This window comes from Athene noctua, chromosome 16 (assembly GCF_965140245.1).
Source record: "Athene noctua chromosome 16, bAthNoc1.hap1.1, whole genome shotgun sequence".
Taxonomy (NCBI): domain Eukaryota; kingdom Metazoa; phylum Chordata; class Aves; order Strigiformes; family Strigidae; genus Athene; species Athene noctua.
In genome coordinates, this window is record NC_134052.1 from 10,676,249 (window position 1) to 10,698,502 (window position 22,254).

The window sequence follows — 22,254 nt, forward strand, 5'->3', positions numbered from 1 at the left end:
CGCCTTAAAAGGTGAGGGGTTTGCTCTTCTTGGCCTGCTCTTCTCCTCCGCCACCATGTTTTAATAATTCTTGGGTGACTGACACTGACCTCGAGGTCAGGAGTCTCCAGTTAACAGCCAGGAAATGCCCTTCTCATTGGTCATTATTGCCTAATTAACAACTTGAAATATTTCACAATCGATGTCAATGACACAAGATGGCCATTTTAGGGGTGGGGGCTGCAGAGCACTTGGCAGCATTTGCATGCGAAAGCCTGGCAGTGAGATGCAGAGGCGAGTGCATGCCTGGGCTGCTGCTGCTCCCACCCTCCGGGCCCCGCCGTGCTGCCTCCAGACCCACTTACACCCAGAAGAAAGTTGTTCACAAATACAATGCCTAGACATGGCTGGGTTTAAGGGACAGGTATTTCCAACCAGTGCCACCCTGTCAGAAAGAGCTATAAAGCTGGGAATGGTGGGAAGGGCTCGGATCTGCCCATTCCATCTCTGTTACGGGTTCTGGCCTCAAACAACGAATCCTTGGCTCGAATCAACGCCAGGCTGGGCTGAGCCAAGGGGTCTTCGTGGCCTGGCAGGGGCCGGGAGAGAGCAGGAACAATTCCTGGTCCTTCACCCACCCGCATCTGTCAGTCAGGACCGTCTGACACTTAATGATGTGCCTCACATATATAAAAATACATACAGTATCTTTTGTGAGATATTATCCAAGGGGTTTTACAGTGCTTGTGCCATGTTGAGAGGTCTGTTTAAAAAGCTGAGATTTAGAAACAGCCTCCCTCTCCACCTGACAAGGAAGGCAATGGGAGAGGAAAGTGTTTTCTAACGTCTTGGGTGGCTGACGTGGAAAAGCAATGCAGAAACTGCTGTGGAGTGAGGCTTTACGGCTGGGTCTAGCTGCTGGGTGTCTGGTCTCCATGAGAGCCCTCCCCCAGTCGCTTGAAGTCACTAATCTAGCAGAAAATTCACACAACAGAAGCAATGTATGGAGGGGTCCAACGGATACCAGGAGCTGGATCCTGCTGCTGGGAGCCACCACCCCACCCCCCAAAAAAAAATTTAAAAAAAAAAAAAAAAAAAAAAGGAGAAGAAAGAGAAAGTCCCCTTTTTGTTGGCACTGGTGAGCTGCACTCGTGCAGCTGCCTGCAGAAGAGCAGCCTGAGGTCACATTCACTATGAGTGAATCTGGACACTGCCGCAGCGTCCAGCATCACGCACCTGATGAGCGTCAGGAGCGTAAGAACACATTTATCTCTGCTGAGGTGGAGCACAATGCTTTGTCCTGCTCTAGTATGCCCTTCACCACTCCCCCAGCCAATTCACTCCTTAAAAATTACAACAAAATTGAACCAACAGAGGGAATTTGCTTCAATGTGGACATGGAATTGCTCAACTGGCACCCAGATGCCTTCAGACTGGACTTGGCATCTTCTAGCAGCACAGCCTTACACAGAGAATTAATACGGAGCAGGTAACTTCATAGCACTGTAATTGAACATTAGCTTCCATCTGCAGGCACTGAGAGTGTAGTGGTGATGTATTAATGGCAGTATAAATGTATCTCATGTGCCTATATAATGAATACACCTTATACAGCTGTTCCTGGTGAAGCCATGGTGAAGAGCCCAGAGCAGATGGGCCTGCTCTGAGAGCTCGTAACCGGCCTGTTCCTTGTGAAGCAGGATCGTGAGATGTGTGAATGTACTCCCATGCTACACCACCAAATTAAAGGGGTTAAGCCAAAGATTAATACACTGAAAACGCACTTACTACTATAAATTGTGCAAAAAAAGCATATGGATTAAATACAACTAAACCTTTTTTTAATGTTTTAATGCATTTTGCCATTTTAATTTGGTGTTTTGGGGATGCTTGGGCTGTAGTCAATGTCACTTTTCTTTGGAGGACCAAAGTTGTTTTATTTGTGTTAATCATGCACCTGCAAGAAAAGGAAAAATAATAGAAATAAAAGTAGCCTGTCACTGTAGTGTGGCTAAGGACAGGAAGAACAGTGCAAATCTTCAGTTAAAGATTGTCTGTTGAGAGTGTGATTCTAAAGGGTCACAGAGCTGATCAGTGAGGAGCATAACTCAGGCATCCTGACACCCCCATTCCTGCTCTATCCATCACAGCGATACCTAATCCCTGAATAAATCCCTGGGTATTCCTGGGTCATGTTTGCTTTTTCTTAGACTAGTTTCTCAGCTAATGCTTTCAGAAACAGGTTTGAAACAAACATTTCCATATTTATGTTCCTATTAACATAGATACATTAAAAAACTTAATGAGCTTATGTAACAAATTGCTACATTACATTGTTAACAATTCAAGAGAGGATCTGTACTTAGGTAGATAAGAATGGCATTTGCAATGGCACCAGCTCTGGTAAAATTACAAGGAGCATCAATTGCATGTTGCAGGTAGACTGTCCTGAGACTGGAGCCTAAAGGTCTCTGGCATGGTCCGGTCCCGCTGGGGAGGTGTGTGCCACAACCCACTTGCAGAGCTTAAAGAGGGTGATACAGCCAGGGTGATAAATCCAGGGGCTTTCCATGTCCGAGGGATGAGGTGAGGTTGTGGTTGGTCCTCTGATGCAGAGCTGGCATCACCTCTCGCCATCACAGCCTTCCTGTGTTGAGCAAGACCCTTTGGGCATGTCTGCAGAGACTGGAGCTTTCTCCGTGCCTGCTCTGAACTGGCTGGATGTGTCAGCGGGTTTGGGAGGCCGCCAGCCGTTGCTCTGCCGGAGCCAGTGTGCCTGCTCTGGTAGGGAAGGGGTGTCTCAGGCACTGCGAGGGCTTCTGGAGCTCCCAGATCACATCTGTCCAGCCTGGGGCAGGGGCAGGGCACCTGGAGGTGTTTGTAGCTTGTAGATATGCTTTACATTTCCATGTTTCCTGCTTCCTCACTGTAAACAAGGAAATACTGAGTGCCCAAACTTTTGGGACAGGAAGACAGCTTGCTGAGTATGTGTGTAGGCAGTGCAGAGCTGGCGAAGACCAGCGGAGCGGGGCAGACATTCAGCCGGTCTGAGACAGCTGGAGATGTAAATTCTGCCCTGCTTGTCTGCAGACATGGTCCTCACTAATGACCAGGCTCATGGGCACAACACTCCAGAGAGGCTGAGACATGGCTTTTAGGGAAGAGGGCTCAGGGTTTAAAAAAGCAAGTACTGAGACCCTTCCCTTCCCCAAGCAGTGCTAACAGTTTTATATAGGCAAGTCAGCAGGCTGGGCTCCTGTGCCCAGTCACCTAGGAAGCTACCACTGGCCAGCAGCAGAACTCATCCCTCCATCCCATTCATTGCAAAGCCTTCCTGTGACTATTTACATGCCAGCATCACTAAGCAGGGCCAGGTTTGGGCTCCAGAAGGTACTGCAGGCTTGATGGGGTTTGGCCTGCTTTGCTGGAAGAAGCCACAGGCGTAAGTAGCAAGCGGTGCCCTGGGCATGGACAGGAGCCTCAGTGCTCCAAGGGCACTGGGGGCTCTGGACAGCTTAGGCCTCGTGGCCATGTTGTGCTGGCCACTGTGTGGCTGCCGTGGCTTTATATGCTGCCTGGGAAAGAGCAGACAATGCCTAACTCACCAGAACAACCCTGTGCCTTGGAAACCTGGGAACAAACTTGAACTAGTGAAGAGATTTGTGCCGTTTGTGGTGATGTTGCTCTAACCACGCTACAACAGATTTACAGTCTTGCTGAAACGCAAGCAAGGATTCCTTTGGCAAAACTATGCTGGGATAAGCTACGCTGACAGAAGAGCACTTTAGCTGGTGTATTCTGTGTTTACACAAGAGGAGTGTTTTATCGGCCTAGCTATACTGGCAAATGTCCCCTCAGGCTAGTTAGTCTTTTCTCTGCAGCTTTGCGGTGTAGCTGTATGGGCAGAGTCTCCAAGCAGAGATGCATGTGGCCCTCGGCGAGGGGACTGGGGAGACCCTGGCTGTGCCTGCACGGGGCAGTGTGCCAGGCTGCCCCCGGGGCCGGCGCTGCCCGGCAGCCTGGACGCAGCTGGAGCTCGGGTCATTCTGGCGGCACACCAGCACACACCCGCGGTGTGGACATGGCGCGCTCTGGGCTAACCTGTAATTTGCATGGGTGCAGCTTGACCTGGTTTGAGCCCATGTCTGCCACTGGATTTGCATCTGTTCAGCTGAGCTGGTTTTGTTTTGCTGCTGTGATTGTTTTCAATTCTAATGCAGCCCAGCACAAGGAAGTCGTGGCCTCCTTCCTCTCCTCTCAGCATCAGGGCTGGCTTTCAAAGGCAATCATCTGTCTTGTACCAATATGACTCTCAACTGTAAAAACTGTCTTCCCTTCCCTCCAAATTCCCTCTCATTACTGAACAGACCCTGGCCCCATGGCTCCCCAAAGCAAAACTTTACTCCCCTAAGCCCCACAGGGAGGGAGCAGCTCTTCTCACATCCCCTGCTAGGCTGTCCAAGGCCATGCTCCCAGGGTCATTAGTCTCAGCTCTCTGGACCACTAAGTCATCTAACAGCATAAATTTAATCTGGATCAGACGTGGACCGACGGTTGCCTTTCTGCTGAGTTAGTCAAAGCACATGGTTAGGGTCAGGTCTGGAGTCACCATTTTTGTAAATTTGTTTTGGTGACGGGATGATGGACCACATCTGGCTGCAATGGTGTGGGCAAAAGACGTTTTATGCAGCATAAAACTGCTGGTACCAAGTTGACATCAGCCTCTTCTTTAAGATATCTTAGTGTGAATTTATGCCGATTTAGGGATTTCCAGTGACAGATTTTTATACTAGTAGTGGGAAATGTAAAACTGGATGGACTGTATTGCCCAGTGGCATCTGGGCTGTGGCTCCTAAGTCCCACAGGACAGGAACTCCGGGCTCTTTCCTGAAACAGCTATGTCAGAGGTTGGAAATCCAGCAAATACCTTTGTTACACCGCTTAAGTGTCTCTGCACTGATACGTACTGGGCACTTTTCACTGCTCTGGCAGGTAGGAAAGTAGCACAAGCAGAGAGCTGGGGATCAGCCACAGACAGCCATAGCTGCCTGACCACAGTGGTGCTCCTGTGCAAGACTCTGCTAATAGCGCAGTGATGGGAAATCTTGGAGCATGGGTGCATGTGCACATGTAGGGGGAAAAAGGGGAGATGAAGGAAAAAGTCAGAAGCCCCAGGTTGAAGATGACTGACAGGCTGCCTGAATTCAGATTTGAACCGAAGCACCCTGGATCGTATTGCCTCCATCTGATTAATGAACAGCAAAAATTGCAGGGTTTTAGTAAAAAAAAAAATTACCTGGACATTCCAAGTCTGCATTCTTCTGCAATTTACCTTCATGGCATTAGCTCAGCATAAACAAGAGGTTTCTAAGTAGTACATATTCTTACACCTCAGAGTATCTCCCTTGTGCCTTTGCAGCAGTAGTGCTGCATAAAGTTTTGCAAAAAATTTTGCATGGAAAAAAATAGAGCTATAAAAAAACCCCTAACCCTGTCTATATTAGGTACAGTAACCATGCAACATCATCCTGGACTCCTGTCTCTGCAGATACACCTGCAAAATCAAGTCCTTGACAACTCAGTTTGGAGGAGGTTTGGAATACTTTGAAGGTATTTGCTGGCACCCGGTATTTTATAATGCTGACAGCCCTTCACTGGTGCCTTATTAGTGTGATTATAAATGACAGAGTGCATTAGGTCTAGAGTTTTGACTGATGTAATTTTTGCCAGCAGTTCAATTCCACCCCCCCCAGCTCTGCTTCATCTTGCCAGGTAATAATAGTGTTGCAGCTCACCAGCATATCAGCATTGGAGAAACACCACGAAGGAGCAAACGGAAACGTCATGCCACCAAATCCTCTGTATTTTCCAACTAAGCAAACACCTGTGGTAATATATTAACAGGGACATGGAAGGGAAGAGAGTGTCCTTGTGCTCTTCTTGGCTGCTAAGTGATAAAAAGGCCAAAGGCTTTGGCAGTCTTGTATTTGTCTTTAAAATTTTTGTCCCTCCAAGCTTTTCCCCCATATGTGAAACATTTCAGATTTTTCCAACTGAGCTTTGATGAAGGACTTGGGAAAAGACTGGCTATTTAGAGGGATTAGGACTTTTCAGGAAATTGAACTATGGAACTAAAAGAGTAACTGAATTTGTTTTCTTTAATTATTTAAATTGCCTAGAGGCGAAATACTCAGCTTCAACTCACATGACCCATTTCCCTGACGTTGAGGTCAGTTTACTGATTTCATCACCCCTTTAAGATGACTGAAGAGTGAAAGGTAACTAGAAATAAGGCAACTAGAAATAAGGCATCTGACTGTTCTGTAAATTCCTTTCCTACTGTACGGTACTGCCTGCATCTTTTTTTGAACTCTTTATGTTCAGAAGTGTTTGGATAATTTATCTATTAGGATTTTAAACTTGTGTGTGTATGTGTATGTATGCATGCATGTGGAGAAGTGGATATTTTTAAAAACAGCCTTAACAGACCTCATGAATCCCCTGAAGGTGCACAGGCTGCAGGACCCAAGGCTGGGGATGCAAAAGACCTTCTGTACCTGGTGTCCATCTCTGTCAGTGGAGAAACCTTCCCCAAACCATCACTGTTGTGCCCCAGCAGTTGTTTTCTTAAAACATGGTGCATCATTTAAGGTATCATAGGCTGCATGTACCATGAAAGCAGAGGAAGGGATAAAGAGAGCATCTCATGGTGGATGTTTTTACAGTGCAAGTATAGCTCAGTGACAATGCCCACTCCTTTTCTTAAAAGGGCAAAAGGAACGGGAGGTTCATACTGAAGGATATGTATTAGCTACAGCCTGAATTGGGCTGAGCAATGTTTTTTCAGCTCATTTCTGTGTCTGTATTTGAAAGATTTGCTTTTCTGCTGATTTAGCCTACGGGATTCTTTGGTTTTGCGGTATTGGATTTTTTTTTTTTCTTGTTGTAGTATAAGCAACTAACTGTAGGAATGTATGATCCACCGAGGCTTTATTTTTTAAAGTATGAATTACATATATTGTACCAAGAGCGTGTTCATCTTTTTTTCTTTCAGAAAATAGCCTAACTAAATATATGAATCCTGATTTCACATTTAGCATTGTGGTGTTTTGACTGTTTTTGATTTTTGATCTTGGGGGGTTTTTTTGATGTGGAGTCTGCTTCCTGCACTAACGAACTGAGTTCAATTACATACAGTCCAGCAATTACATCCTTTGGAGCAACACTCTGGCTAATGAACATAAAATGGAGGGAATAAAATCAGAACATCTCTCCAGAATGGAGTGATCACACCACTGCAGTCAAAATGTCAGAGCCCTGAGGAGGTACCTCAGGATCACCGGGCAGAGCTGCAAGGGTCTTGGGGACTGTGGCTCCCATTTCTCCCACGGACTCACCTGATAAGAATCCAGCTCTCACCAGCACTGGGATTATTACTCTTGTTTTACGAATGAGGAGACTGAGGTAAATGCAGCCACAGTCACATTTGTGGTCATCCCCTGCCTCAAGAACAGGGACAGTCTGGGAATTTGGGTCTTCCTCACTCCTGTCCCATGCTATGGCTGCAGGCAGGCTCGTGTGAGCTCCCTCTCCTCCCAGGTATCCTCTCCTGCCGGCAACCATCCAGATCGACAAAACTTCATGTGTACAAAAGCCAGAGAAACTCCTTGCAGGAGCCCGAGGCAGCTGCTGAACCTCAGCCACATGCCGTGCAGCATCTAACCCAGGGCCTGAGTGCCTGGTGTCAGCCTGTCACTTCTGCCCGTGATTTGCTCTCTGCTTCAGGCTTACGGCAGGCTCTGGCCAGGGGATTCCACTGCTCCAGCTCCAGTGGGAAGGAGCAGGAAGAAAACATAGCTGGGACCGTGTTTATTAAGCAAATTAATAGGTTGGGAAAAAACTAGCCGCGGTGTGGGCACACTTTCTTTTCGCCTCCTACAGAAGCAGGGATGGGACCTGGGCAGGTGAGGAGTGTTCGACGGCACATCCACTCCCTGCTCCCCGTCTTTGCTTTCCCTGCTGGGGGCTAAGCTGCGAGTGGGGGCCGGCACGCTCACAGCCCTCGATGGGGCGCCGGCTCCCCCACTGCACCTCAAATACGGGCGTAATATTGATGTGGGTGCCCAGAGCCCCGCTGGAGTCCGGCCTTGCCACCCCCCGGGGGGGCGGGAGCCTCGGGGGAGGCGGTGGCGGCCCTCACCGCCGCCGGGGGGGTGCGACCGAGCCAGCGCCTCCCGAGCGGCCGCTGCGCTCCCCGGGGGCGCAGAGGGCGAGGAAGCGGCTCCCGGCGGTCAGGGATGCTCCCGGGGGGAGCAGCCACAGGGAGAAACACACCCACCCATCCCCCGGGGCGCCGTAAAGAGAGGAGAAACGGCGTATCAGCGACAAAAATCTCCTTAAAATGTCCCGGCTCTGCCGCGGCCCGGTGCGATCCGTCCAGCGGCGGGGAGCGACCACGCGAGGCAGCCACCGAGAATGAAACCCCGCGGCGGCGGGACCGTCTCCTCGTCCCCGTCCCGGGGCTGGGGGGCTGCCGGCGCCAGGGTTTGGGAAGGGGGAGGACAGGCCGGGGTGGGGGGGCGCGGATGCGGTGCGCAGGCGCGCTGCTCCGCGCCCAGGTGTCGGCGGCTCCGCCACGGAGGCAGCTGCCGGCGCCGCACGCCCCATGGCTCTGCTGGGGAGGATCGACTGGCAAGTACGTACCTCCGCACTTGTCCCGGCCCCCCCGGGACGCCCCCAGCCCCGCGGGCGCCGTCCCGCCTGGGCACAAACCCCTCCGCAGCCCGACCGGGCGTGGTGTGGCTGCGCCCCCCCCCCCCTCCCCGGCTTTGGGCTGGCTGGGGGCGTGGGGGGGTGGTCCTGCCCCTCCAGGCTCTGGCAGCCCGGGTGGGCTCCGCTGCGGTGGGGCGAGGGTGGAGGGGGGGGACGGGACACCCCGCTTTCCGCCCCTCCCCGCGGACTCGGCTTGGAAGTTACACGGAGAGTCTGCCGGGGCCGCGGGGCAGCAGCTCCCTTTGTAAAGCTCTGCAGGAGCCGAGGTGACAATCTGGACAGGTTGCTGCAGCCTCATTAATGATACAGATATGTATGTGTTTAAATAATTTTTAGAGGAAGAGGGATGTAACTAATTAGCATCCCCACGCTCTCTTTTAATTGCTGCCAAATAGGAAAACTACTGGATGTGACAGAGGCTCAGCAGTGCTCCCCTCCCGAGAGCGTGTTCACACCTGGGGGTGCTTTATGGTCCCCCATGGGAAACTGCATCCTCGTAAAAAGAGAGGTGCGCGGGGGAGCTAAGCCCTAGGAAGCAAGAAACCATTTTTTTCTTGGAGGTAGGGGATGTCCCCAAAGTAAGGGCATCAAATTCTGATTTATTTTTGAATAAGTAAATAAAGCTGCCACCTGTCAGGAGCCACCTCCCTGTCTGCTCCTCGGTTCCTGCACAGCTCTGACCCGTGTCTCAAAGGGAGTGTCCAGGGAGGCGCCGTGTCCTTGCAGCAGCCCCGGCTGCCTGCGCCTTTCCTGTGCCCGGGAGTTGCCTGGAAAGGGAGAGTTTCGCCGGGCGGGGGAGGGCTACCGCCGGTTGGCTTTACAGGTGGCCCCCGGCCCGCCCGCTTCTCTGTCGGTTTGCAGATAAACGGGGAGGATTGCGGAAAGCCACGCTTCGGAGAGGGAGAGTCTCAAAAAGCGTTATCCCCCCCTCGCCAAAAGGGCCCGCGCTGCCCAGATGCCGGGCTGTTTATTTAATCAAAACATCCCTCGACAGAAGCGCCCGGGGCGGGAGCCTCGCTCGGCCCCGCGGGCGGCATCACCTGCGCGGCGGCGGCCGGGGCGCGGAGGGAGCCGCGCTCGGGCTGGGCACCCCGCGGGAGGCGGCGGGCACTGCCCGCCCTGGCCTCGCCTTTCCTCGCCTCGCCCGGCTCGCTGCTCCCCGGAGCCCTGTGCCGGTCCCTGGCAGCTGCCGCTGCTGCGAGCAGGGACCGAGGAGGAAGGGGATGGACGGGGGAGCGTCTCAAACTTCCCCGCATTTAGTCTCTTCTTTGCCTGGTTTGTTTTCTAGAAAGCCAACTGTGCTTATTTTCGTCGCCGGTTTAGGTAATTTCTTATAAATCCCTCCTCGTCTTCCACGCCTCTATTTATAAGCATTATTAAAACATACACAAAAATAATAAGAAACTGAATTCATCTTCGTGATTTTGGCCACCAAAAGAAACAAACCGAAGGTGTTCAGACCCTGACAATTCTCAAGAATGAGAAAATATTGGTCGCCTCTCAGTGTGGCACTTCTGAGCAGAAAGAAAATCTGGTTTCTGAGATTATGATAAAAATGACCATTGTTGCTACAATATAAGGGTCTCTGGAAGGAAGAAGAGCTAATCCCAAATTTGGGAAGCTCGACGGTTCCCTTCCTAGTTTCTTTCTAAATCCATCTTGTCCCTTTAATACAAATGAACTTTAAGCTCCCCCTGTCTTTTATTATTTAGATTCCTAGTCTTAATGACGCCAGGAGCAGCGCAAGCACACTCGCTAATAATCGTCGCGAACTGCATTTCAAAGAAATATCCCTGGAAGAAAAACACCGTCGTTTTAAAAAAATAAATAGAGACTCCACCAGAAATGATAATGCGGAGTCCCTGATGATGATGGGCTTAATGCAACTGCTGCAAATCAGCACCTGCGTACTAGATAAGGCAGATAACACCTCCAACAGTTAGTTCCAGCACCCCAGTCCTCGGTTTTATTTTTAGATCATTCATTTAGTCGGATGGAGAGGTGTTTTGGTGTTCGGTTTTGTAGTTGGGTTTTTTATTATTATTGTTATTTTTCTTCCCTGATCCTTAGGAAAAAATGCGAGGGAAGTGTAAACTGGTTTAAATCTCGAGACATGGGTCTATCCCAGGCCTTTAATAACAGCTCTCAGGCGGCTCGTCCCCGGGCACTGAGATAGCCGAGATCTCCGCAGCCAGCACCGTCCAGGGTCATCTTTTGTCCCTGCCACAATAAACAAACACTTGCTCCTCTCATGTAAATGAGCAGTGATCCGGATGCACCTTAAAACACTGGGAGAAGTCGTTGCTTTTGAAAACGATGTTCATTTTGTCTGACACACATAACTGCATAGATCAAATGGCTGCAGAAAGGTAGCAATTTGGCAGGGAAGTATTTCTAAGCTTAGATGAAAGTGTGCTCACGGCGTCCCAAAATGCCTGTCTTACCTCCCACCTGCTTCCCCAGCCCCAGGTTTGCGCGAAAAGATTAGACAGGCGGGATTTTCGTTAAAAAAAAAAAAAAAAAAAAATGCTGCGAGGAACCAGTGTCACAATTCACACAGCCCCGAATCGGGGACGCTGAATCAGTGCTGCTTTACCTACCAGGGATTCAACACAACTGCAATAATCTTGTCGGATAATTAAGTAAATTATACCTTAAACATTGGTAGCTTACAAGTTGTAATCAGTAATTCAAACTCTTAACAATTATGCAAATTGAGCTCAGGCTGGCGCTCGGACTTTCTCGCTTTTGCAACAACAACTTTTTCCGAGTTTATTTCGCCCAGAAGCCGCCGAGTGTGGGGGCACCGGCGCTGCACCACCCCACGCGGATTTTTGCAAAGTCCTTCCACGCGTGTGTGTGGTACACCCAGTACTACTCCCTCCCCCCAAATCCAACACGGGGGGTGTGGGGGGGCGCTTTTTGGGGCAGGCTCGTTGCGGTGGGGGTGCGGGGGGATGCCCACGCATGACCCTTCCCCGCGGGCCAGGGCTGCCCCCCCCCCGCACCCCGAGCGCTGCGGGATCGCTGGTGATGGTGGGGTCCGGCTCTGTCTCCCCACCCCTCCGCGGGCGCGGAGCGCAGTGCGGAAGGAGTGGCTTGAGGCTGCGCGCTCCCTCCTGAGTGGCTGGCGGCCGCGGCTCCCGAGCCATCCCTGGGGAGGAGTTATGATAATCCTATTGCCATTAAGGGCGTCTGGGCAGGGAAAAAAATCCGAGTGACCATAAGCAAGGAGGTTTAGTCCGTCATCCGCCTTCATGCCTGCCAACTAAGCTCCGTCCGGGGGGCAGCTCCTCTTCCCCAGCGCCGACGTGGATTTACCGCCCGTGGGGGGGGGCTGAGCTCTCGTCTGTTTTCGGCACCGCACACCTGGTTTGGACGCTGGACGCCATGTTGTGGAAACTAGCAGATAATGTCAAGTACGAAGAGGACTGCGAGGTGAGAAGCGTGGGGAGGGGTCGGGAGTGTGGGGAAGGGGGGGTCCGGCGTGGGGCACCGCGGAGCTCCGCCGCCCCCCCCCCCCGCCCCCGAGCCGCGTTGCCCTCCCTCCCCGCCTGCTTCAGCCGGCGCCCGGCTCTCCCGCCTTCCCGCCGGGCGGAATTTGTCCCTTCACGGTTTACTTTTATTTTTTACCCTTTTGAAGATGCGATTTTTTTTTTTTTTAACTCAAATAAAACGGCGTGAAAGCCCTGGCTGGGAGAAACGAGCTTGCATCCCGCGTGTCCCACCCGCCCGGTGGAGCCGCGCATTGCGGCAGCGGGGAGAAGCACCGGCTGGGGCCGAAGGCGGGAGAGGGCAGCCCCCCCCCCCCAGCCCACCGGCGGGGGCCGGCCCCGCTCCGGGAGGCCCGCGGGACCCGGCCGGCAGGGAGCGGCTGCTGCGGGGATGAGCAGGGCTGCTCCGAGGCGCCGGTCCTCCGTACCTTCCCCTCCTCCGCGGGAGCGTCTCCCCGCACCCCCCCGTGAGGGTCTCCCGGGTTTTGATCTCTCCGAAGCTGCTGTGGCTCCCGCCCCCCCGGTCCCGGCTCCATTGGTCGCGGTCCCGCCTGCTCGGCTCCTACAGATTAGCTGCAGTGCCCGCTTCACGCTCCATTGGGACCCCATTCACCTCTTATTAACTAGCCCTGTTATTTTAATGACCGTGAAGCCAGAAGCTGCTAAATCCCTGGATCAGCTCAATGTAGACATTTAAGCTTTGACTGCTGAGATTTGCAATCGGGGGAGAGGCAGCGATGGGACGGCTGGAGGGAGGAACGCCGTCCTTCCCCGCCGCGGCAGCAGCCGTCGGGCGAGCGCTGGGCGTCCTGGGCTACTCGGGGGGGGGACACACGAGGTGCCGGGAGCCTCCGGGCCTTCCCTCCAGGGGTAGGGGGTCCGTCGCCCCCGGCCGCGGAGTCTCCTCCCCAGCCGGGGCAGCGGGGCGGAAATGGGGCTGCGTCGCTGATTTGAATTTTTCTAATTTTAATGATCCTTCCAATGAGTTGCACACGCGCGAGGGTTCGTCTGTTGTAGTCGCGGTGCGGGGAGCGGGCAGAGCTGGTCTGTGGTCTCTTCCCTGGGAGTGGGGCTGACTTCTCACGCAAAGTGCCTTAAAAAGAGCAGACCCCTTGGGCAGGAGCCGGCGGCTCTCCCTCCCTCTCTCCTCTCCTCTGCCCCCTGTGCCCGCGGGTGCCGCCGCCCGCCGTGTGCCCCCCCCCGGGTCTGGGCTGCCGCCGCTGCCCGACAGCCCCCCGCTGACGGCCGCCCCCCTTCTCCCCCCGCTTTGTGCTTTCCAGGACCGGCACGATGGGAGCAGCAACGGGAACCCGCGGCTCCCGCACCTCTCGGCGGTCAGCCAGCACCTGTACAGCCCGGCTCCGCCGCTCTCCCACTCGGGCGCCTCCGACTTCCAGCCCCCCTACTTCCCCCCCCCGTACCAGCCGCTGCCTTACTCCCAGTCCAGCGACCCCTACTCCCACCTCGGGGACCCCTTCTCCATCAACCCGCTCCACCAGCCGCCGCCGCCGCCCCCCAGCCAGCAGCAGAGCGCCTGGCCCAACCGGCAGAGCCAGGACCCGGCCGGCCTCGCCCCCCACGGCCGCCCCGGCCTCGTCCCCCACCTCTCGGCGCTGGAGAGCGGCTCCGCCGGCGGCCGCAGGGAAACGTACCGCCGCTCCGAGCTCCTCCTGCCCCACGGCCACGGCCTGGACGCCTCCGCGCTGGCCGATAACCTGGGCCTGCACGACATGGCTCACCAGATGGAGGAGGTGCAGGTAAGGCCCCCCCGCCCGTCCCCGGAGCCCCCCCGCGCGTCGCGGCAGGCGGGGGACAGGCGCTCCGCTGCGTCCCCTGCCGCACATCCCCGCTTCACTTGCCCCGTCCGTGGAGCGGAACGCGCCTTTTTGCCCCTTCTGCCCTTAAAAAAGGGGGTGCGCGGGGAGGGGGTGGGTTTCCCGAAAGGCCCTGGCCCCTTCCCTCTCGGCTTTTCAAGGTGCGAAACTTTCTCCCCTTTCTCTTTCCAGAATGTGGAAGATCAACACTTATTAATGCATGACCAGACGGTCATTAGAAAAGGTCAGTAAGGTGGCACTGCAGTTTACTTTCCCTTGTCAATAGTTAAAGTTTAATAACGACGCACCGGTGAATTGACGCCTTATTATCTTTTAAAAGACGGATCCTTTCGGATGGGGAGGGCGGAGGAGTTTTTATGACATTCTCCGTCGCTGCATTTTTCTAACGCCATCCGAGGGAAGGTGGTGGCGGGGACAAACCCCCGGGGCTGCCCCGGCCCGGCGGCGAGTCCGGGCTGCGAGACTCCTCCGGGGGCCGCCGCCGGCCCCTGCTCGCGGGGGGCTCTAATCGAAACCAGGACCTTGGACTGGAACTGATGCTGCCCTGGAACACGCGTGTGTAAAGTGACACGGGGAGCTTTTTTTTGTGTAGGGTTGTTTTTGTTTGTTTTTTTTTTTGTTGGGTTTGGTTTTGTTGTTGTTGTTGCTAGCACTCGAAGAACAGTTTGGGTTCTTTTTTCCTTCAACTTCTTTATAAGATTTGAGAAGGGAACGAGTTTACTGGCATAAAAGCCTGCTCCGCTCTATCTTAATCGAAATGGTTCTGTAGCTGAGCTTTTAAGGAAGGAGAAAGACGTATTGAGTCAATTTACAGTCATTTAGGGATTTTTTTTCCCTGCTTTTGTTTTTAAACAAATTTGTGCTTAAAAAAAAAAAAAAATCAGTGGAAGTTTCCTCTGAAGACTTCAAACAAATACCTAACTGAGGAAAAGCAGAAGTGTTTGTCAGAGCGCTGATTACTGCCTTTAGCTCATGAGAGAATAATTTCGCTGTCAGATGCACCACTGAAAAATCTTTCCCCCTCCGGGGAGCGGGACCGACCTCGGCTCTTTAACCCTTTCCGATCGGTGCTGTGAGCCGGCAGCACACCACTGGGGGTTAACTGGGTGGATTCGCAAGGGAATGGAAAAGCTGGATCTGCGGTTTGCTGCTTGCAAAGCCTTTGTTGTCCCTATTCACCTAAAGGCTGAAGCCATTAACGAGCAACGTTTTACTTTCGGTTCTCTTCTGGGCTGCATCCCTCCCTCTGTTGTACTGTCTGAATTTGTTGGGATTAAATTCCAAAGGCGGTTTCTTAAATCCGCGTGTGCGAGGTGGAAGATGAACCCCAGGAGGAGCTGGGAGGCGGCTTCTCTCTGCCCCGGCTCAGAAAGTTTTTGGCAGTAGCTGAAGGATGCTAATTTGGAGTCTGTAGTTGTATCGGGCTTTTTATAAGCATGGATTTGCTAATTTGCAGCATGCTGATTCAGAGATGTGTTTTTTTGTTCGTTTTTTAAAAGTATTCTTAGTTGTGTTCGGCAGCTCCTTGAAATTTAGTGTGGCAAAAGAAAGCTGTTCAGGAATAGTTGTGGGTATCTCTTGCTTGCAGCCCAGCCCTGTGTTGCAGAGAGATGCTGGGGACTGAGGTCAGTGGTGTGAGCATTTAATGCAAAACGAAATCCTGTCTCCCGGTCTTTTTTTTTTTTTTTTTGTAGAAAGGAAATTCACTTGCCACTTCCTATTTATTTTTCCCTTTTATGAAATACCTGCTTTCCCTCCTCCTCCCGCAGGTCCCATTTCCTTAACGAAAAACAGTGCTCTGAGTCTCCCCTGCCAAAAGGATGGATTAATTGGAGTGGTCATAAACCCCAATGAAGTGTTTTGTTCGGTTCCGGGGAGACTTTCCCTCCTCAGCTCCACGTCGAAATACAAAGTGACAGTAGCAGAGGTGCAGAGGCGGCTCTCACCCCCCGAGTGTCTCAATGCCTCTTTGCTAGGAGGAGTACTCAGAAGGTAGGCTGCGACTCCCTTTGCATCGTGTCTGTTGTTTGTGATTATTTTTTATTGTGCTTGTGTGTGTGTGCAGGCAGATTAGCATAGCGAGGAGCTAAGAAAGCTTTTTAGCAAATTTCTGATTTTTAAGAAGCCCGACAACACTGAATCCTGATAGGCTTTGGAAATAAAACTTCTTTGCACTTCTGCTACTTCTCGAGAAGTGCTATTAACAGCTCTGACAGTAATTCTTATTCTCTGTTTAAAGTTGGGATTTTTTTGTTTCAAAAACGGCTCATGGGGCTTTCTTACTCCTGTGACAAACTTACCCCATGGAATGATTTTTGGATTAAATCTTGTGGTCTTGATTAATCATTTCAAGGATACTTTATATGCCCTTCTTTACATACACTTAATTCAGCTTGTGATCATTCTACAGCTGTTGGTTTTGATTGTGCAGTTTGAAACATTTTGATTTTGACCTCTGCTGTTTTTCATCCTGGCTGGTTTGTAGTAGAGCATTTAAAAAGTAGGTCACTTGAAAAGAGCCTGGTTTTTATCTCCCCCCCCCCCCCCCCAGTAGAGAACCCTATTGAATGTCAGTAACTGGAATTTCTCATCTTTAAAAAGAAGTGTTCCCTGAAGATAAATAAGGCCATTTATTTTTTTCTTTTTAATTACAGAGCCAAATCTAAAAATGGTGGCAGATCATTAAGGGAAAAACTGGATAAAATTGGCTTGAATCTTCCTGCTGGTAGAAGGAAAGCTGCAAATGTGACGCTATTGACATCTTTGGTGGAAGGTCAGTCTTGAATGTCTCTTAAAAATAAACTTTTTTTTTTTTCCCTTTGTGTACAAGCTTTTAGCCTCTAGGCAAAGCACGGAAAGGCTAGAAAGTCCCTGAACATAATAGAGAGGTTTTTTGTTGGTTTTTAAGTGAGTATGATGGGGACATTGCAGCAACTAACAGTCGTGTTGCCTTTGAGGGGCTCCTCTCCCCTTTTTCTCCCTTCAAATCCGATCCTTAAGCCCTTGTCCTCAGAGCACTACCCACACAAACCCAGCTAATACCCCTCTACCTCGGGGCTGCATCGCAGGGATGCTGGCAGGGATGCAGGAACTTCTACATGCCAAGATGTTCAAAATGCACATTTGTCCAGTGTGTATTTCTTGAGGGGGTGGGTTCTTTTGGGTTTTGTAAGGGCGTGTGCAGGGACAGGCAGGGAAGGCAAAAAGGGTGAAACTCATCACATGAGTGGGCTTGGTTCCTTACTGGAAAACTTTCAAAGTCTGGGGCAGCTGACTCCAATGCCTGCCCTACCTCAGCGGTATCCTCAGAAGCTTTTCTAATAAACAAGCATATAAAGTGAGATTTATAGCTTTTGACTTCCTGATAGGAAACTGGAGCCCCTTTAATCTGTAGCGTGTTATGTGGACCCCTCTATCAGCTAAGCTGACTTGAAGGGTGTGTATATATATGTATGTGTGTGGTTATGTTTTGTGTTTCCGTTTAAAGCAGCTCCTGGTAGTGGTACAATTTAATAGGAATAGAAACAGCAGTGGAAAAGTGAAAAATGATCTAACAGTAGCTTACTGCTGTTTCACTTCTACATCAGCTCAAGTAATACAGTCACTTCATTTAAAACCTTTATTTGTAAGTGGAGTTTAAGATAGTTTATGCATGTGCACATGCACACGTGTACATATACAGGTCATGTACATGACACTGATCATGCCAATTCACTTTTTTAAGCCTGATCAGACTGCCTTAATGAAAAAAAGAAACGGCCTAGTTATGTACCATACAATCTTATTTTCTGTATGAAAATGCTTATTAGAAAGTATTTAGAAAACACACTAAGCTGATAAACCCTTTAAGTGGAATTTAGTTGCCAGGTTTTTTTAGTGTTTTTGGACAGTTTCATCTAGACTGAATTCTAATCTTTGCTGCACAGTTAATCTGGATAGAGACAAGAGTTTTTCTTTCTAGTGTAAAGGCAAGAATTGTTTTTTGTAGTAGTCACCATGTAGGTCTTTTTTTCTTGATGCAAGCTTACAAAGCAACGTTGATTTATTAATTAGAAGATGCTAATGAGTGGTATAGTGGTAACATAGCAGTGTCCCTTTCTGAAACAGGAATACACTTGAAAAATTCACAGCACCTTCCCTGATCTCCTTATAAATAGATACTTCTACATTGAATAAGCGTTCCCTTTTACTCACGGCAGGTGAAGCTGTACATCTTGCTCGTGACTTTGGTTATGTATGCGAGACAGAGTTTCCTTCCAAAGCAGTGGCTGAATATTTAACTCGACCACACATGGGCCGCAATGAAATGGCAAACAGGAAGAATATGCTTCTTGCTGCAAAGTAAGTTTTGGGCTTGGATTTTCCCTTTTTTCTTTTTAAAGATGCCTTTGTCTGACCATGAGTATCTGTGACTGTGGACAGTTGGTATGTTTTCATGTGTAATTTTAATCAGGGAGGTGAAGCAATCCTTTTTTATTTGGTTTTGGTTTGAATTCAACTATGGCAGCAGTTATTTCAGTCTGAACCAATAATAATAATAACAACAACAACCACCACTGTCACCCCGTATGATGACTCTAAAGCCTTAATTGTAGTAAAAACTTCTGAAAAAGTTCTATAGTGGGACAGTTATATCTCTTAAGCAAAAGATGTCTTTAGGTCTGACAGGGTTGAGAACCCAGAGGGCAGATGTGGCTGGGGAATGTGAACCAGTGTCGGGACTGGGAGCAGGAGATGGTTAACCACCTCTGCATACGTGCGGCCCAGAGGGACACCTCGGGGAGAGTTACTGAGGATGTGCAGGGTGCAAGGGAAGCTCTGCTGCCATGTCCTTGTAACAGCTTCACTGCTTTTGGCAATAGCAGCACGCAGGTTTCCCCCATGGGACGCTAGGAGTCAAGAACTGTGGATAGTCCCTTTTTGTAATTATGGCTGCAGATTTTTGTAGTTCAGTGGCAGCCAACCTTTGAAAGATGTGAAAAGTCCCTGTACTTAAGTAAATTCCTCTTACAAACTTTGATGACCAGGGGAAGGAAGGGTAAAGGAGAGAAGCTTTGTTTGTTACGGCTGTTCTGCAGCCTCTTGTACCTTAAGTACAGCACATAGTGAACTGGCCTCTGGTAGGAAGTATCTCCATTGAGTTATGCTTAAACCAGTAGTTGGAGTGCTTGCTCCCCCTTTACCCCCACCCTGGCCTTCCCAGGCTGAGGTTTAACAAATCCTCCAGTTCATGATCCGTTCTGGTCTGGTCTGTTTTCTGGTTTGGGGTCCATGTAATTCCTTGCTTTTGAAAGCACTCTCGCTCTGCAGAGGATTTGAGAAGCCTGCTTAAACTGCTGAGAAGAGTTGCCCTGACTTTGGGCTCAGATCTTGCGTGCAAAACACACTCCTCCTGTTGCTGAATTAATCCAGCCTTCCAGAAAAAGAGACCTTTTTTTACAAGAATATCTCTCTTATAAATTTAGAATAGTTGCTCTTTCCTAGAGCTTAAACCTTATGTTTTTTACTGAGCACTACTCCTGCTTTTCAGTATTTTCATTACTGGTACTGTTATTGTCACTAATAACAGTAATCTTACGGAAAATGTTTGTGATTGAGAAATTCTGATAAAGTGGTGATTCTGTTAAGATTGCTCAGCTCCTGTGAAATCCCATCAAGGGGACAGATTTACAAGTAGCAAACAACATATGCTTGAGCATTATTAACCGTTCATGTTTTGCCAGGCATATGTGTTAGCGTTTGCAGGATCAGAGCCTAGGTCTCTCTTAAAGAGGGCATATACATATAATGCACGACTAAACTGAATCTCCTATTCAGCTGGTTTAGTATTTCTAAATCATTTAACTGCAGCTGTGGAAGTTCTCATAGAAACTAGCCCTAGATTCCCACTCCCCCCCCCCCCCCCCCCTTAAACTCTAGAGCAAATGATGCAGACCCAGACAGATACCAGAGGTGGAGAGAGTATTTTGCAGAGTGTGTATGTGTTTTTGTGACAGATAGGACAAAATTCATCAGAAACTAGTGCTAATAAATAGGCTTTAATTTTAGACAGTGCTGCTGCTGGAGTAATGAATTTCTGAACGCTCTTAATTCCCCACATAACTGCCAGATATTTGATACAGACTTTCTCTGTTATTTATTTATTTACTTTTGCATAAATTCCCACCATGGTGTAAAGTGTGATCACTTTGTGTCTTGCAGGCAGATTTGTAAGGAATTCACAGACCTCCTCACTCAGGACAGAACTCCTCTTGGAAACACGAGACCTAGTCCCATCTTGGACCCTGGCATCCAGGGCTGTTTGACTCATTTTAGTCTGATCACACATGGCTTTGGGAGTGCTGCCATCTGCGCTGCCATGACATCCGTCCAGAACTACCTAAATGAAGCATTAAAAATAGCAGACAAAACATACATGAACGCTGGCGACCAGAGCCCTGCAGAAACCAACAAAACCATTGATAAAATGGATAAGCACAGGAAGTAAAAGGAGAGAAACCAGACTTTAAACTCTTCCTCCTAAACACAGACTGGGATCTTCTTGCCAGGGGGAACATAGAGATTTGGGTTCTTGTTCTTTTTTGTTGTTGTTGTTCTTTTTTTTTTTTTTTTTTTTTTTAAAGAAAGGAGGGGAAAAAAGGAAAAAAAATCAGTCATTCAGGATCTTCACTCCCCCTGGATCCATGAGACAAGTCTTTCTAAAAGCTGCAGTATCCCTTATCTGTGGAAACAATTACTCAGAAGATAAGTACTTGGTACAAGTGTATTGAAATCCTTTGCTGTAAAAGTGGTGCTATAAAGGGTTTTTGATGGAAATATATAAAGAGATATATTTAGATTTCTCTTCAACATCTAAGTATCTAGTGGTGACCAGCTTCATGTATAGTTTTTAAGATACAGATTTTAGATGGAAGCCTGTTTGTTATCCAATACTATTTCAGGGTTTTATTCTCTCTAAATGCAGCAGTAACAATAAAGCAGTATTAAACAATGGTATATAAATTTATGTTCATTAAATTTTTTTTTTATAAACACCTGAAAACAGTTAAGATTATTCTGCGGGTTGTGTTTTTTATTTGTTGGTTTTGTTTTTTCTTTTTTTTCTTTTTTTCTTTTTTCCAAATTACCATAGGAAAGGACTAAAATCCCACTAGACTTCAAAGTTATCTGATGGCATTTGACACGCTTATTTTTATGGAAATATTCAGGCTTTTAAAAACTGCAGTAATAATGGCTGCAGTGAACATTTATCTTGATATTTTTTTAACAAGGAATAGTTCAAAATGAAAATGCTATTAGAAAATTAACTTTCTGTGTCTAAGGATATTGCAGCTTTATTCACATATTTATATTGTTTTTAAATTGGGGGGGAAAACTTGAAAGAATAGGCACATAGCTTTTTTTTTTTTTTTTTTTTTTTTTTGCCTATTGAGGCCAAAAAATTATTTCCAGGGAGGCTTTATGTGTATTAAGGGAAGCAGTGTGTTTGAATGTAAATATTTATTTATGTGTAATTTAATCGGATTTGTAAATAATGGTGAACTTTTTAATACTTTTTTTTTATAAATGGGTTTCAAATTTTAATTTTGGTAAGTATTTCAAAGGTAATGGGTAAGCTAAACATATCTTTAGGTTTATGCACAGGTATGTTATACAGGGTATTTAAGACTTTTTTTTTAAAAAATCTCAATTCTTGCCACTGAAGATTAAATCTAATCTGAGGTGTATGTTCACAAAGCAATAATTTTGTGCATCATTCACCTAATAACTGACTAGACATGCAAAATGAGTGTGTGAGTTAGTGTGTATGTGAATAATGGAGGTTCTGAACTATCTTTACATATTTGTAAATGTTCCCAATATAATTTTGATGTATATGATAACCATATAATAAAAGTATTCTGGATAGAAGCATGGAATGTTTTGTTAACTGAAACCAGTTTTGTTTTCTTTCTATACTTTGGGAATGTGGGGCGAGTAGCACTAGAGGACATTATGTATTGAGTCATAATTGCAGCACTTTGTTCGGATTAACAGAACAGAAATATGAAGCTGTTTGCCAGTAAAACTAATGGTTTCAATTAAACACATTATGTATCTCCAAGAATTCTTTTTTTCTTCCTAAGATGTCATTATCATGCTAGCTGCCTATTTAAATAGGCAGCTTAAATACA

At 48.8% G+C, this 22,254-nt stretch overlaps 1 protein-coding gene across 2 annotated transcripts; it reads left to right on the forward strand.

The window, feature by feature from the left end:
- The first annotated feature begins 8,644 nt into the window (after nucleotides 1-8,644).
- Nucleotides 8,645-21,508, forward strand: TFAP2C (transcription factor AP-2 gamma). Of its 2 annotated transcripts, none has more exons than XM_074920004.1 (7): nucleotides 8,645-8,674; nucleotides 13,526-14,002; nucleotides 14,252-14,303; nucleotides 15,850-16,072; nucleotides 16,735-16,853; nucleotides 18,280-18,421; nucleotides 20,282-21,508. In XM_074920004.1, exons 1-7 carry the CDS (start codon nucleotides 8,645-8,647, stop codon nucleotides 20,565-20,567), a joined length of 1,329 nt encoding a protein of 442 aa, XP_074776105.1. In that variant the 3' UTR covers nucleotides 20,568-21,508. The 2 variants fall into 2 exon arrangements, with proteins under 2 accessions (XP_074776105.1, XP_074776106.1); XM_074920005.1 differs by lacking the exon at nucleotides 8,645-8,674 and adding an exon at nucleotides 12,141-12,189.
- Nucleotides 21,509-22,254: the final 746 nt, after the last annotated feature.

Bases quoted from the DNA above. Each gene is read 5' to 3' on its own strand.
- TFAP2C (XM_074920005.1), top strand. From the start codon at position 12,142: ATGTTGTGGAAACTAGCAGATAATGTCAAGTACGAAGAGGACTGCGAG. The intron at 14,304-15,849 runs GTCAGTAAGGTG...CTCCTCCCGCAG, and splicing joins CCAGACGGTCATTAGAAAAG to GTCCCATTTCCTTAACGAAA. The intron at 18,422-20,281 runs GTAAGTTTTGGG...TGTGTCTTGCAG, and splicing joins AATATGCTTCTTGCTGCAAA to GCAGATTTGTAAGGAATTCA.